The following is a 17,359-nucleotide window of genomic DNA, read 5'->3' on the forward strand; positions in this document are numbered from 1 at the left end:
GGCTGAGGGGAGACCCCATCGTGCTCTACAACTACCTGAGAGGAGGTTGTAGTGAGGTGGGTGTTGGTCTCTTCTGCCAAGTAACCAGCGATAGGACGAGAGGAAATGGCCTCAAGTTGCACCAAGGGAAGTTTAGATTGGACATTAGGAGAAATTTCTGTACTGAAAGAGTGGTCAGGCCTTGGAACAGGCTGCCCAGGGCAGTGGTTGAGTCACCATCCCTGGAAGTATTTAAAAGACGTGTAGATGAGGCACTTAGGGACATGGTTTAGTGGGCATGGTGGTGTTGGGTTGACGGTTGGTCTCAATGATCTTAGAGGTATTTTCCAACCTTAATGATTCTATGATTCTATTCTATGATTCTATGTTTTATTCAGGTTTTTGTTTTTGAGATTAGGAGACTAAAACCATAAACTGCTCTTGTCTAGCTCTGAACACAGCACTTCCTATTTACATGATGATGTGATGACATTCTTTACTGTTATTTCTATTCCTCTTTTAACTATTCCTAGTAATTTATTTAGTTCATCTTATTTGTATTGAGCAGTAAGCCAATGCTTGCATAGAACTGTATATAATAAACCCAAGATGTATTTTCTGAGTAGTGAGAGGTAGTTTCTGAGCTAACTAGTTCATCACTGCAGGTGTAAATTTAGGATGTAGTTTAGTTTTCCCCTGTGAAATGTATCAATGTTGAATTCAGTTAACTTTCACCTGCCTTTTTGTCATTCATTCGCTCAGTATCATAAGATCTCTCTGCAACTCTTTGTGCTGATATTTTGTTTTTACTCCCCTGAATGATTCAGTATTACCAGCAAACTTTGTCAGCTTACTAGCCGCTCTTTTCTAGCCGATGTACATCCATAATTCAAAGCCCAGATTCCAGAGCACGACTCTAAGAAACTCTTTTTGTGACATCTCTCCACTGAGAAATTTAATTTATTGCAGCCTTTTGCTTCCTATCTTTTAGCTGGTCCATAGGAAATATTGTCTTTTACTCCGTAGCAATTTCATTTCCTTAGTAGACCCTGCTGAAAGACCTTCACTAAAACCTTTGGAAATCCACATGGAGCATGGGTGCGCATCCACTGGACATTATGCTCTGTGATGCAGCCTCATTTTGTTATCCCTGGTCATGCATTTAGGGACCTGGTGGGGAAAAAAACCAAACACTGAGCCTCACATAAGATGGTCTGTTGATTCTCACTTGGTTTCATCTAATGTGTGTTCCTAGATGCCGAAAGATTCTCATATTGTTAGCTTAAACATAACCTACATCTGCCGTATCAGCCAGCTTTCTTGCATCACTGACTCTTTAAAATAACTGTAAAAGATTCATCAGGCATGAGTGCCCCTTCAAAAGCCATTCCCTGTTATTTGTCCATACGTATACTAATTCTCTTTGGTATAATTTGCTCCTACTACTTTGCACAGCTTGAAATGTCACACATAGTGATTTGTGATTCCAGGTCCTCTTCAGGGTCCTGTAGTAAAACCTGCCCCATAGTTGCCACTTCTCATTCTTCTGGTGCTGATTATGTCTGAAATTAAATACCACAATTCATAGTGTGGCAATTTCACACTGGAATTGCTTTACAACTTTATTCCTTGCACTTTATTTGCTCATTTTATTGATTTGTTCTCAAATCTCTCTTATTGACACTGTACTCGAGACAGTTCCTCCAAATTGTTTCTTTGCCAGTGTGAGAACCTCCTTAAATCTTCCTGTGAGGAAAGCTGAAGTGAGGAATTAATTTTCAGCCTTGGTCTCTTCTTCTTCGTGCATCTTTTTTATGTCTTGATTATATCTACTGGCCCCACAAACTTTTAGTTTCAAGGAAATTTAGCAAGTTTTTTTTCTCAAAGTCTTTCTTGGATATGACATTTTTATATTATGGGCTAGATTGTATTTCTTTTTCTTTTTTTTTCTTTTTTTTTCCTAGATTGTATTTGAACACAACTTTCTGTCTTTGGAACCTTTTCCTTCTTATACCTTTTTTCACTTTTTTGCACTGCTCTTGAACATCCCAGAATTTACTGATCTCTCAAACTCTTCTTATAAGCTGATGCACACCTTCTCTAAAACATTACTGTCTTAAGCAGTATTCTGGTCACTTATAACCATTTCAGTCTTGCATACCTTGGCACTATTGTTCTAGGTCTTTTTGGTTCAGATATTTTAATGCTGCATCAGTCATCCACAGTTTTTGAGTGCACAATGGAAGGATTTATAAAAGTATATTTATATATAAAAAATAGTAGAAAAAGAGTCATATATATTTAGACCAAATACAGAATGGCATTTCTGTATTTTGTGAGCAGGCTTAAATGATAGTAACAGAAAGAACACAGTGCAGTTTCTTGCGTGAAAAGGATTGTGGATAGGAGTTGTAGGGACTCGAGGCTGGACAGAAGATGAGTTCAAGCATTTGAAAGAAAGAAAAACATTAGATAAAAATAGATAACAATCCTCATGGTCTGGTCCAGGAGTTAAAGCTGCAGTGTTTCAGTTAATATCTATACATATTTCTACTTTTGTTCTGGGGTATTTTAGATGTGACCTGGCAGCTTGAAGTATTTTTTCTCTAATTAATTCATTTTGAAGCACATGTATTGCTGAGGTTCCGATATTTCCTACATTTAAAACATTGAGCCCAAAGCTCCATGAAATTAATTAAACCATGGTTGAGAATACAACACCTCAAGAATTATGGTGTGATTGCTTTAAAGTAAAATAGTACTAAATTCAGCAACTTTTAAGATCCACTGCAGGTCAGAATGACATCAAACACAGCATAGTTGTCAGGTTCAACATAAAATCAGGGATCATAGATGCATCCATCCACCTAAAATGATTTCATGGCCTTTGAGCTCTGATGAATGACTTCTGGAAGGCAGTGTTTGCCATGGGTCTACATCTATACTTTGTCAAGCACCAAAATGCAGGTATTGCTGAAGTGAAATGTGTCAGTTATACTGAGGAGTGCTCTATACAGAGCCATCACACAGCAAAGTAGGAAATGAAAGAGATTCCTGATATACCAAAGGAAAATGTGAGTAAAGGGAACTTAAATGTGCTAAAAGAGTTTCCTAAAGAAAAGGAAGGAAGCAGAGAGGGAAGCAGAGAGCAGCGCCAGTGCTAAGGGCTTGCCCTTAGCCCCCTCCTTGCCACCAGCCTGAGCAGCGAGCAGTGCCTGGGCAAACCTGCTCCCTTTTCGGTTCCGCTTTCCCCAGAACAGGAGCAGAGGTGAGTGCCTCCTTCACACTACTCTTATTGGGTCTGTCCCTTTTCTCCAGCTGTTGAGAAAAGACTCATCCCTGTACTGATTTTATCTTTGGTTTAGATTAGCACAGAGTCAGTGGAAAGCATGATACAGTGTAGTATCAGACATCTTGTTGAAAATTCAGCTGTTTCTTGAAATGTAAATATTTCTGTATGAACAAAAATAAAGAAAACCTGAATTTCAAACAGGTGACTGTCCTTGTTCTCTGTGCTCTGGTGCAAGACCTGCTGCTGCTTCAGCATGGAGGTGGAGAAAATAATTTTCCTTCCTTCCTAGACTTTTCAAAGTGATGTGAATAATTTACTACTTAGCTAGAGGAAGAGGAAATCCTCTTAACCACAGTAATATGCCTTCACACCTTCAAATGTACTAAGGGAGAACTTCATTGTAGACTGATACACTGCCTGGAATGTTTTATTGCATTTTTGCAAATGTAAAGCCTCTACAAGGGAAAATAAAAATAAACTTATATGTTGAATTACATATTTCCCTTTGTGAAGACTAATTTGTAGCAGAAAAGAAATAGAAGGGGAATATTTTAAGATGATTCACAGTTCAACTAGACAAAGTGTCTATGTTTGTATTGTAGGGCAAAAACCATCTTTTAGTTGACAGTGGAAACTGCAATGCTCCTTCATGACAAGGGAGCCAGTTCCTCACTACCTGAAAGCAGGTGCTTTCAACAGTTTAGAGGCTCCTCAGGTGACTCTGGCTTCTCAGTGCTGGCAGAAGATGACTGCATTGTCTGGGGTGTGATGCGTTACTTATTTGCCCCACCTGCCTCAGGATCCCTTTCCTCAAAACTAGTAAGTTTGTTGGAAAGGACTGGGAATGGTTCCTCTCCATGAGGGGATTCTTTGGTTATCCCATTTGAAGCAGAAGGCTTCAAAGACTGCAAAAGACTGTACAGAAAACTTGGATGTAAAGGCTACGCAGGCAAACAGATAGACTCGGTGCTTGCTATTTGTCAAGTGAGGTCTGATGGACTCAGAGCAGGAAGGAAAGCTAATTCTTTTATCCCAAGCCTAGCTCTCCTGTTTTGTTATACATTTTTCTCTGATCATGTCATATTTTTGTTAATCATTTGTCTGGCTGTCACAGAGGCAGGCTGCTTCAAAACAGCACTGCATTGAAAACATATTAAAAAGCCAATTACTTGTTAAACATTAAGAGGCAACTTTCTTGTTTACAGGAAAGCTGTTCAGGTATCCAGAATAACTTCATGTCTGTGCAGTGACACAAAGCACTGCAAGGAGGGAGTGCAGTCATTGCTAGCTGCCAAAGAAGGGTCTGGCCCTACATACTTTGGGGATCTCTGAATACTCTGGGTAAGGGGAAGTGACAGTGGCTCGGATAGGAGAAACATGGGACTCAGAGGATTTTAGGCCTCTGCTGAGAGGAAAGGGGTTGCAACTGGGACCTTACTCACCAGTTTCAGCAAGATCTCAGGGAGAACCAGTGTCATAATAACAGAGGAAAAAATTAGAGGTGAACATGCCCATACACCTGCCGACGACAAGTTCAGTCTTCTGACTTTTGGGCGAATATCATGCACGGCTCATTTTCATACAGCCAAAATACCTCTGTCCCTGAAGAAGGGTGGCCATGTCCATACTGCCTATCAAGAGATTCCCTGGCCCACCATATCCTCCTATTTCTGACTGTGCGCTTGCTGACCTGGGCCAAAACCATGCCAGGGAGCACCCTGGCACCAAATCAGTACAACTGATTATGGGTCAGCCCTGGAGCTTGTGTCTTGGCCCTGTGTAATTTGCTAATAGGGCTTCGGCTATATGATGGCAGCCCATTGCAACCGTGACAGCATTCACCATTTTTCAGTGCCATTATAAGAAGACGAACACTTTCCTTGGCAAAACTAAGTCTTAGCTTGTTTCTCAGCAGTGTCAGTTGTGCTACCCACTATCAAAGAAACAGTTCAAATTTTTAGTTTTGGATCAAAGATTTTATATAGCCTGTCAGGGAGCTAATAAAGTATTTCAAATTATAGTTGCTGGCTGATATCTGCCATTCCGTTAGCAGGGTCAGACATAAACGTATGATTCAGTCAGCACTTGAGTGTGTGATGTTGTTTAGAAAATGCTTCCTTAAAAGCATTTCTACAGCGTGCTTTTGGAAGAGGTTTCCTACATAAGGAGATTAGCTTATCCTTGATGATTTCAGGTACCTCAATGGGCTTTTAATTGCATGGTTACACGGTGTGGAGGAGTGCTAGAAGGCCACAGGTCCTTTGTCTGCATAACGATGACTTGATAACAACTCTAGCTTTCTTTTTATTTTTATATTTACCTTTGTGTTGAAAGCCAGGAGTCTTTCACTTTTACAAACTCTTCTCAGAAATCTTGGAGAGGAAAAGAATTATTTTATTGTGAATCCTACAAAGAAACAGTCATGAACTATGCACTGTAAGTTCATTAAATGAGTACCTTATCTTTTGCTAAGTTGACCTTCTTACTGAAAACATTTAAGTTTTTAATGCAACTTGGCAGTCATTGCTCTTTTAAAAAAGTTAATATCACCTCACGGCTTATTTTTTGCTTTCAGTTGAATATGTTTCTTCTTATTTGATGAGGCAGATGAAAGGGCCCGAACCTGTGGAAAGGAAGGAGGGGATAAAACACAAAGCTAAGGGAAGATATTTTGCTGCCTGGGCCTCGCTCTTTCCAGGCGTGTTGAGCTCCTCCCGCCTCTGCCGCCTTCCACTCAACCCCTGGGCGCTGCTCTGTCCTTTCCCAGGGCAGAGGCAGAAGCACAAGACATGGGGACATCTCCTGCCTCCTGCACCCTCCCCCTCCGATGGGCACCCCTCGTGCCCTGTCCTTGCTGGATGCCTGCAGATTTAATTTTAAGATGATCATGACTCAGTTTACATGATACATCCAGCAATCTCAGCTGCATCATTTTAAGCTTACTTTCATAGGAAGCTTCTCTTTTTCTAGACAGACTGCCTAGGTGTATTGCTCTTGTAAATAGGCAGATGGTGTTATTAAATGTACGTAATCTAAATCTTAAAAATAAATCTAGTGGTGAATCAAGTTTCTTCTGTGCATTTTTATACCCTGCTGGGTACTGAGGATGGGGAGCTGCGGCAGTACCTATTTCTCAGTCCCAGCTGGGCAAGCTGCCCGTCTGGGCTGCAACCACAGAAGGAGCTCAGCAGCAGTCCTGTTGTCATCTATATCAGTTGTGACAAAGACCACCCATTTTCTGTAGGGTAGCTGTAATAGAGAAGGATATAATTGAGTTATCGAAAAGTTTAAATTCAATCACAGACACCCCCCCCGGACTTCAGTACTTACTAAATTCCAGTGAGAATGTACATTTTTTCTTCCTTTTCTTTGCTTACTGAACAAGTTGTCTATTTTAAAATTATCCCCTAGCGTCTATTTTGGCATAAACTCTAAAGTTTATGCCAAAATCCATCCTGTCAGACTTTACTGTAAGAATTTTGAAAATTACAGATGTACTAAATTGACAAGTTAATAGTCAATTTTTTAGTTGGCTGGTAGCTAACCAAGAAATTTTTTCTTGATTAAATAATCTGATTTGTCTGAAATGAGGGATATCACACATCCGTGCTGACTAAGTTCCCTAAAATTGTGCTTTTCCAAGTGAATTATTAAAGATACTGTCAAAATCCAACATGCAATCACTGGTATTATTCCCAGAAAGACTTTCCCCTAATATGTTGCTGCCTGGGTGTAAGCTAACAGCATCACATGTTGCCCTTCCTTTTTTCACAGTTACTGTTTTGAGGAACCCAGAACAGAATTTGCAGCATGAAAGCAGACATATGGCTGTGCATAAAGTGTGACTTGATGAACTTATCAAGATGCAGCTGAACAGCTAGCAAAAACATCCAGCAAAACCCACAAACAATAGTTTGACAGCCCAGCGCCTATTTTTTTGTCAGTTACAAACAGATGTCAGTGATGAGGTTCTGTGCATAAAAACAGCTCTTGCCATTTTTGTCTGCAATCTGTATTAAAAGTAGGCCAGGCAGCATGACACCTGAATAATTTTGGTGGTGAAATATGTTATTAATAAATTTTTTTTAAAAATCTAGTCACTACAGCCGCATTGGAATTGACTTGTCTAACAAATATTCTGTAAATTGTAAAGTATTTTATTTTTCTTCCATCTCTTTTCTCCTGGGTGTGCTATAGGTCAAAACAAAACCTGGTGTGATTCGTCCCGTGCTGGTGAAAGGAAAGAGTGCACAGCAAAAGGAGGAGCCCTATCAACCCAATCCTTTTAAAAAGTACCTTGAAGAAATCAGTGATCAAGGTATTGAGCAGGTGAGTAACCCTTTGAAGGATTTTGTAACCTCAACTAGTTTCTTTAAAGATGAAGGAATAATCTTAGATCCTTATTTTGTCTTGGTGTCTTGTTTTTTGCAAAGTTAAATGATTCCCCGAGGGGCACTTGGCTCCCGAGGAAAGTCTGCAGGCTGGAGGTGGGCAGCTGGGCTTTCTACAGGGACGTTTTTTGTGGCGATCTAAAAACTCATATGTTGAAGAGGGGGTCTTTTAATGATGTCCATAGGAAACACTATACAAAAGAAAGTAGAAATCCTGTGCTCGCCTGTCAAGCAGGTGTCTGGATCAGATCTACTAGAAAGCGCTTCCTCCATTTGGGGTCCAGACCCGAATCCTCTCTAAAGAGAAAAGAGGACAGCAAGGACTGGGCAAGGTTCACTCTTCCCTCTCCAAGGGAGACTGCGGAAGAGCCCCAGTGCGTGGGGAGTGTCGCTCCCCAGTGCGTAGCTCCCCCAGGTCCGCATTCGGGTCCCTCCACAGCTTGAAGGAACTGATTTTCTACTGCACACGAGGGGCATTAACAGGCAGCCCGTGGGGCAGCAAAAGTGCTGTCTTCTCCCACAGAACTCTGCATAAAGCCATAGGATCACTTTGCAAAAACACATCTTGAACTTTGCTGACTTGTATGAGGCAAACCCCAGACAAATGATTCTGTCAATCTTTTATTGTGCATTTGTGTGTGTCTGCATTATTGTGAATTAAACCTTAACTGCAATACATAATCTGAATGTCCCTGTAGGAGCTTATTATTAACCTATCCAGTGTGTTCTGAATCTGCCATCTGGAGGGTAGTAAAATGAAGCTAGTAGTACTCTTGCCAGACACAATGTGAATAAAATACCTTACTAATTGAATTTCTCTTACTTCTATGCCTCTCTAGTCACATTATAGGGAGACTTTAGCAATGGCAGTCCTCTCTTCTTCCTTTTATAACTGATTTTTTTTAAGGTTTTCATTTTAATTCTTCCCATTCCTCCCCATAGCTCTGACTTGTTGTAGGACATTCCTGGCATTTCTCAAGAGTACTGAGGCATTACAAACAGAGAAAGATTTATTTGTAGTATCAGTGGGTTTCAGCAACATGTATGGCTGGCATCCCTAGGTTGCTCATTCTATAGGTTTCTATAGAACGTAGAGTTTCTGTAAAATATAAGAAAAAATGAATACAAATTATTATTTACAATTTGTCTCTGAACTTTTGAGGTTGACAGTGAATATTTGACTTCAGAGACTACGTGTGAGTTCATAGTGAGTTTTTCATATTTTAACTTACTGAATACCTTCTGATGCCCAGGCACTGTGCTGCCATTCAGCTGGGGTGAAAGGGTCGGAGACCTGACTGGGAGCTGCTGCTAGAGAACTTCTGGTCTGGGCCACCTCAGCAGGACCTCGCTGCAAAGGCAGGGGCAGCTCATACCTCCCTTTCTTCAGGACTGGGCACTGATTCTGCTGGCTATAGTTTTTCTGATGAAGGAATGATGCAATCACCAAACTTTGTATCTTCAGGCAAATACAAACCTCATGTTATTGCCGTACTCAGAAGCTTTCTGACATTTGAAGCTAATTGTGGAAACAAATCAACTTACACCTTATACATTACTTATGGTACATATTACTGAAGTACTGAGGACATCATAAGTCCATGAAAAAATGTGGTTGTTATAACAAATAACAAAATTATTTTATATAAAAGCTATGAATTAAAATGAACTAAACAAATAGTGCACTGACTTTGATAGCTGGAAAAGTTAATTTCATAATGAACATGTTCAGTTTTGCTTCCTTTATTTAAAAGAACAATTACATATGCTTTTAAGTATTGACAAATTAGAATTTTTATCCTAACCTAAGAAATACCTCAGGTTGCTGTAAAATACTTGTTATTTTCGGGAGTCCCCTATTAAGACATCTTTGTTCTCAAAAAGGAACTATTAGGCCTGTATTCAGATGGATTCGCTGACTTAATAGGAACTGGTTTTGTTTGTGTGAGAAATGGTTACATGATTCTAGTGGTGGGCTGATATAGTAATTAATAGTATCTTAATAGTCAGATCTAGGGAAAACACTAAAGCACAGGCTTATATCACAGCACATGCTTACAATTTCAGCTCTTGCCTTTCAGAGTAGGTTTATGGTGCTGATATAAGTCCCTTGTATATGGAGGAGACTTGGGTGCCCACATGAGGATGTTCACAATCTTACAGCATCTCTGAAACTCTCCTGAGGGGTTTTAGTGCCTCTGAGAGGGCTGCAGCACTGCCTGTGAAACTGGGCTCCGTGCCCAGACAACAGTTTGAAACTCGCAGTGGTGGTCCCTAACATGGGGCTGTTAGCTTATAAGGACACTCATTCTCCCTCTTCACCTGCTCTCAGTAGTTAGCATTTTTGGCTGCACAGCGGCTGGCTTCTAAAGAGTGGGAGGGATTCCCATCAATATTACCCCCAAATCAGGTAAATTGACTGCTTTCATGAGATATGAGAGCTGTGGATTAAAACTAGGAGACTAGCAGCTAGGCTTTCTGCTTTCTGTGGAAGAGCCAGTGCTAGTCCACTTGTCCTTGAATGAGAAGGTAGCAGGCACCTACCGCAGCTGAGGGCAAAACTGCTCATACTGTTACTGATTTTCCCTGGTTTTCTTTGGAGATTTTCCAGTCCTGCTGGGAGGTTCAGCTCTTACATTTCTGTTCTCTCCCTCTCTCTGCATTTTCTTTTCCTTTCTTTCTAATACCATTACCAACAACACCCTCCCTAGGTGACGTTGCTGCCCCTCCTTCACCCACCCCATCTTGAAAGGACAGACCCTTTCAGGCTGAATCTTCGAGGATGGTACAGACTAGATGAGGTTCTAGATGGCATCAGCTTTATTAATTTCTCTCTTTTGATTTTTCTTAGACCTCCACAGTACCTCCCCTCCCTGCCAAACCTCCCAGTGTGACACTGAGCACTGGTGACTATGTGGGTGACATTCAGTTTGAGACATAATGATGCAGCCGACTGTAACTGCTGACCTTCAGCTTCACATCCCTGTGTTGAACACATCGTTTTTTGCACAGCAGAGAGTAGCTTGTTTGTTTTTCATTTCATCAAGAAACGTCCCCATGTGGAAAGCTGTTCTCATGCAGATAACCCAAAGTAATGGATGGAGACAAAAAGAGATTTCTAAATTAGTAAAGATCATCTTGAAAGGATGTAGCTCAGCTCACAGATAGCTCTTTTTATCTGTGTTCTGGCTATGCTGTTTATAGATTGACACTGGTGTGCCAATAAAATTTATAAACCAGGGGAAAAAATCCCATTTTATTTTAGCTTTTTCTCATATTAGCTTATGCTGCCTTCTTTTTTTTTTTTTTCCTGAGGACATAAACAACTTGTAGCACTGGCTATTCAGTGGATATCTCCCCATCAAACACTTGTCATGGACAGAGTGTAGTATTTCTGAGGTTCCAATCTGACAGTAATAAGCTTCCTGCATTTTTAGATGCCCTTACTGGAGATGGTAATTTCCCCATCATGAGAAAGAATTTTTTTTTCTCTTGCTTAGTACATTTCAGTAATGTTTCAGGAATTTTTCAAGTATGCTCCAATTTGCTCAAAAAAGCACATAAAATATACTGGAAGTGTATGTAACTCATGAGCAGCGCTGACGTTACAGCTTCATGAAAATTTTCATTTCAAACTGGGGAAACAGAATCTTTTTGGGGAAAAAAATAGGGCATTTTTTTATATAGTAATATGAAAACAACTCATAATGAATGTTAGAGAATTCATGCACTTGTAAATATTTATTAACAAGAATGTACATAGGCTCCTTTGTCATTAAAAAAAAAACCACTTTGGGCAATGGAAGAGCAAGATAAGGATGAACTAAAGAGATATTAGTTAGACTTGGCATGAAGCTGTGAGGTCAGTTTGCCAAGGTTTATCATTAATAGAAGTAGGGCTGGTGCCTCTGAGGAGGAGCGGCAGGAGGCAAGGTCGGTGTGAAGCGACTGCTGCCTGGTCCCCGTCCAGCCACTCTCGCCGCTGCCAGGCTCTGATCCGCTTGTTTTCTCACGCTCACTCGTCTGGCGGGCGGTACGTTAGCTTCTGCTGGAACTAATCACAGCTTTTGTCACAAATTTTCTGGGTCTTGAGCTCAAAGGCACAGTGCACAGGGGAGTTTCTGGTCTAGACTCAGCCAGCCAAGCGGGTGAGAATTTGGGATGTATTGTGTCAATGGCCTTGACAAAACATAAGCACGAGATTTGTGACAAAAGCTGGGTATGCCCCCTTGACTCTATCCCAAATCTTTTAAAAACCAATTTTTTAAAAGGATTTTGTCCTTTAGGTGCAAAAAGCACATATGTATTGTTTTTTTTTAACCAGAAACACTATTAACTGCTGACAACTTGCAGTACTGAAATGTATTGTGCGTGCACCTTCACTGGTTTAACTCTTAAATGGCTGAAAAGGCTTGTTAGAGTCTGGTTAAAAAGCCTGAAGTGCTCCTGCTAGTACGTAGATAAGACAGACTTTCTTTTGTACCTCTCAGACACTGTTTTCAGATTGGTTTTGCTTCCAATCTACCCTCTCAGCAAATGTCCCAAAACGTAGCCATTTTATCCTACCACAAGATCCTTCTGGGCTTTCCTTTTCTGTCACGTGAGCATCAGTTGAGCTGCAGGAGGGAGATGCACTGGACCCCAGTCAAAGCTTAACTCGTTTAATGGGACATCTACAGCAGGTTTTTGTGTTTGTAGAGTAATTGCATTGGCATGAAGGTAGAGTAGCTTTCCTAGTTAATCATCAAGCCCTATGAAATGTAAAAAAGATGCAAGACAAGTACTTTGCTTTCTGTCCAAAGCTTCTTTTTTGCATCCATTAATCTGTTTCTGTTTACTTTTCTTTTTTTCATAGGAGACTGCTCTCCTACACCCTCTGTATCCAACTAAACTGATCCCTCCAACTAAGTCCCCTTTGCGTCCTCCGTCCATCTCCCTTGCTGACTGTCTAAACCCTGGACCTTTCAGCCCCTTGTCTTCCATCACGTGTGACGTTCACGAGAATCCTTATAGCCCTTACAGTCACAACTTTTTGTACAATAAGGTGAGCGTCAAGTGTGGTGTGATTCAAGAGCTTTGTCAGGCTTTTATCCTTTTAATTCTAGGCAGAATTCAGCTAAGTCATTAGGATTCAGTGTTGGCAGGTGCTCTGGGAGATGCATCTCAGACGGGCCTGTGTCTCCAGCGTCCCTGGAGATATTACTGCTTTTCCTTCCCTCGGCACAGCTCGTGTCGGGGCTTGCTTCCTCCAGACCAGCTAGGACAGGGCTCCCACCACTCTTCATCCAAGCTATTTGTTCTCTAGAGGAGAAATAATCTATTTCATCCCTCATGCTCAGATTACTTTTAAAATTAACATTTACCCATATAAAGTAACAGGCTATTTCTTTTTTCTTGGGGACTGAGGGAAGGGAGGCTAACCTGAGAGAAATACAGGCTTTTCCAGTGGCTTTATCTGTCATCCTGACAAGCAGTTGTCTCTTGCCAATGCAAAGGGAATCACACCCTTGCTGACATTTGTGTCTTCTTTGAAAGAGCAGTGAAGCAGTTAGATAAAATTTCTGTAGTCCAAGGTGTGTGCGTGACAGGGCTGCCTAATGAGCTTTGTAAGGTGAAAACTGGGCCCTATGTCTTAACTGAAGTCTTTTCGAAGAGCAGCTGGCACGAGGTATTACAATACCTCAGGAGAGCCCCTGTCTGGTGTTAGAAAAGCATCACCTGTGGAAGTCCATAGCAGATGCTATTGGGACCCCTCAGATGTATCCCTCCCATGTCCTCTTTTTCTAACACAGAATCTGGCTGCAAATGCTCAAACCTTGATGTCAGGAGAGATAATCTCTCTCTGAGATGTACAGTGTGCTTTTTTTGGGATGCAAGAGGTTAAAACACAGGCATTAGGTGCTGTTTCTTTAGGCTATGTCATGGTTTCCTCATCAGGGGAAGCACCAGGGTGAAATACGCATTACTATTTTTAGGCACACTGGGAGCCGAGACTGCTTTGGCAAGAAGTATCACCTCTACAGAGAATGTATGTTGGTCAACCACCAGACTCTGAAGAAATGCCTGGAAATGCCTTTCTCTCCCCATTGACTAGAAACATAATTTAAGTTAATAGGCAATGTCAACAGTGTCTGAAGTTGGCCCCTCTGTCCTGTGGGATTTATAGAATTTACCATTTTAGCCACTTATTAGGATGGTATAAAACTAAAACTAAAATGAAAACTAACACCAACCTTCCATTCTGTCTTTGAGGCATCCTGAACAAAAACACCTTTTCACATCTGCTAGACTGGGTTTTGTTCTGTTTCAATTTTTACTAAGCTGGGCTGACATGTTTATTTAGGCAGCAATGATTTTATGATCAAGTATTTTTTGACAAGTTTCCTGGTTCATTGCAGGGCATTCACATGAACAAACATTTCATATGACCGCTGAAGCCAGTTTTTATAATGAAAATGGGTATTTGCTGTTGCTAATGAAAACACTGCTAAAAACTCAGAAGTTTGTACAGGAAGGTGAATAAGGCAGGGAAAAGTTGTCTGATGATAATTAAGATAGTGTAATTTTTTGGTATATTGTGTTAGCTGTTTTCTCAAACAGGGATATTCTTGCTCAATAATAGCTGAAATAAGGAAATTTTGCTGCTGTTCTGATTTCCCATAGCACTGTGCACCCAAAACTCTTCTCTTGAATAAAGAGGTCATAGGACAGCCCAGCCTGTGTATTTGCATTCCACCCATATGGTGATGATTTCCAGGCCTCTTCATCCACAATTTTTTATCTCAAGGAACTTTTGTCATTCCAAGCAACCTTTGTGAGCTTTGCAAACTGATAAATGCAGCCACACCTCTCTGGTATTAACAGGTTCTTCCTGTACAGTGTAAATACAAAAGTTTCATCATCTCTCTGATTTCTTCCATTTCCCTGTATAACATAAATTTGCTCTCTTACTCGAGTCTTTTTTTTGCTGTCCACTGTTAACAAAAGTATTTCACACGGTTTTCCTGTAAGCGACACACATCTGTAAACAGCTTTTATTTTATTTTTATATTTTATATATTTTTTATGTGTATTATGTACATTTTATATATTCTTATTTCCATATTGAACTCTGACTTTCTATTTAAGTCTGCAACTTTCCAGGGTTGAGCAGTATCATCCATAGCCCAGAAGTCACTGAAGAGTGCTATATTCTATCAAAGAAAATCTCAGAGGATCATTTAATTTTACTTCAAATACTTCTGCAGCAGCATTTTGAATGGTTATGTCATCAGGGAGCTAATTGGGAGGGCTGTTTTTTAAATGAAGCCCTGGTACTGACCTGCTGTGACAATTTAAGCAAAAAAGTTCACACATTTGGGCTTCTGGTTGACTTCCCACTGCCATCGCTCTCGTTGTGGAAGTGAAATAGGCTCCTGATTTTGGTCAACACCACATGCAATAATAATGCTTGTGTTTCTCCAAATGCATCCCTTAATTTAGTTAATGTAGCAACTTCTCTCTTCCATCCCATAAGATTTAGTGAAAATCCACAGGAATCTATGATGTTAACCATGATAGGTACAAAAAATTCAATAATTAGATCTTCTGAAGCAGGTTTGGTGAGAATGACAAAGATTTTTGACACTAGTATCTTTTTTGATATTTCTTTGGAGAATTTTCAGTATAACTCAATTTACCATTGATTGTTTCCTGGTGTTTAAAATAATTTTAATTATTTAATTATTTGCAATCATTTTAAAGACTCAGCCATTGAAGATAAGGTTAACTGACATAAAATGAGACAACTCAATTGCCAGAGGTGGATAAGATTTTTAAGCATTACTGGTAGTGCTAGTACATACCTTTAATAAAATGTATTCTATTTCTGAACTGGTGTCACTTTCTAGGTAGGTGTGGCCCAATACTTTGGGAAACAGATTAATCAGATGTCAATACTGGCCTATTTTAATACAAACAGAGGGTTATTTACATAAGAAGTAAATATTCACCATTTAAAATAATTTTTTTAATATTTCCGTTTTGGTCTATAGTATTAACATTCTTTGATAACGAAAGCAAAATTAATTTTGATCTTATTCACATGATCAATATTTAACATTTGAGTCAACATATGTTGATAAAAACTCTGACAATATTTGCTTATTATTTCTTGCAATAACCCTGTCTTCTGTACCACCCAACTACAGTCTGAGATATTAATGTTTTTAAAAAGAAATTATTTAATTTATTCTCACAAACAATTGAAGTAACAGAAAACACAGTACAGTAGACACAGTATCAGGTGCTGAAACTTCAAACTGTTAGACCTGTTCCGTAAACAGCAATCTGACATCATGGGAATTTCTTTCCATTCTGTGCTAAACCTGGACTGTCATCTCTGTAAATTCCCTGGAGTTCCCCCTCTCCACTCCTCATCCCTTGGGATCAGGGATAATATGTACCGTGACTCACTTGCTGTCTCTCCAGCCATCGGGTAAACACATGGTCAGTGTCCACATGGTCAATCTATATATATGTTACATTTCTAACTATATGTTGTATTTTGCTTCATCTTCCACTAGAGGGCGAAACCCGCTGCCATAAATTCTTACAATCATTTAAAATATGTTGTAAATACGCTACTGAGAATGGACAGGATGTGCCAGTGAATGGAGTTGCTACTCTTCGCGCTCACTTTCATTAAAAAGTTACTTTAAACAAGTGTTCCCTCAGAAATGGGAAATGGGATATGGGAAAAATCAGAAAGACACACGTGTGTCTCATATTAGGGAGGCTAGATATGGTGAGCTCCTAAAACTAGTATCGTTTTATTTGTTGGCTCAGGGCGTAAGAAGATAACAGCTGTCTCTATCTGAAATGCTTTATTGAAAGGACACTGTGGTGTTGTTTAGGCAGACTGGACCCAGCACCAGGTTGCTTTCATTTGAAGCTCCACCAAGTACCTGAATCTTCACAGCTGATGGAATTACACAGCTGAAGCTGAGAGAGAGACCTGGCAGGTTTTGTAGATTATAACTGTTCAGAGTGATGAAATCCATAAGCTGTGCCCCAAATAATTTCACAATGTGGTTTCAGCTTTGATGGGAGGAGGCAGCAGGAACCAAGGTATTATGTCCATCCTTCTGCTTGGAGAAGGCTCTCTCATCTCTTCATAGGCTGCTTATGAAATAAAAATCTTGCCTATTCAAGTGAGTTGATTCTGTTCTCATCGGCCTTATCATCTCCCTTGTTGTCTCCTTCCCCACTCTGCCTCCCAGGCACCAGGTGCTGCTGCTCTCATTTACATTCCTTGGTCTTGAATAATTATGAGTTGAACTTTTTGTTACAAAAGAAGTTCCTTTTCCTTTTAATTGGAATAAAACAGCTCAGGAAATTGGGCTTGAGCACAACTATTGCAGTGATGGAGAGCCTGAGGTAACATTTAGCTATCTGGTTAGCTCCAAAGCGTGCTTCTGCTGGGAATCCCTCCAGCCTTTAACGCAGGACTGCGTAGGGTGGAAGAGCACAACTCTGCACCTGGAGTACTGTGTCCAGTTCTGGTCCCCGCAATTCAAAAAAGATGCGGACAGACTGGAGAGAGTCCAAAGGAGGGCCACAAAGATGATCAAAGGGCTGGAGAACCTGCCCTGTGAGGAAAGACTGAAGGAGTTAGCTCTTTTCTCCCTGGAGACGAGAAGGCTTAGGGGAGACCTCA

The 17,359-nt window shown here is 40.4% G+C and overlaps 1 protein-coding gene across 3 annotated transcripts in view; it reads left to right on the top strand.

Annotated features, from left to right (window-relative positions):
* MLIP (muscular LMNA interacting protein) overlaps positions 1-17,359 on the top strand; it is a 103,875-nt gene that overhangs the window by 67,263 nt on the left and 19,253 nt on the right. For 2 of the 3 annotated variants that reach the window (XM_075148029.1, XM_075148028.1), the window contains one exon: positions 7,469-7,600. In XM_075148029.1, the coding sequence (XP_075004130.1) occupies positions 7,469-7,600 (132 nt within the window). Of the gene's footprint in view, positions 1-7,468; positions 7,601-12,517; positions 12,707-17,359 lie in introns of all 3 variants that reach the window. The other variant, XM_075148027.1, reaches the window with a different exon arrangement.

This window comes from Calonectris borealis, chromosome 3 (assembly GCF_964195595.1).
Source record: "Calonectris borealis chromosome 3, bCalBor7.hap1.2, whole genome shotgun sequence".
Classification (NCBI taxonomy): Eukaryota; Metazoa; Chordata; class Aves; order Procellariiformes; family Procellariidae; genus Calonectris; species Calonectris borealis.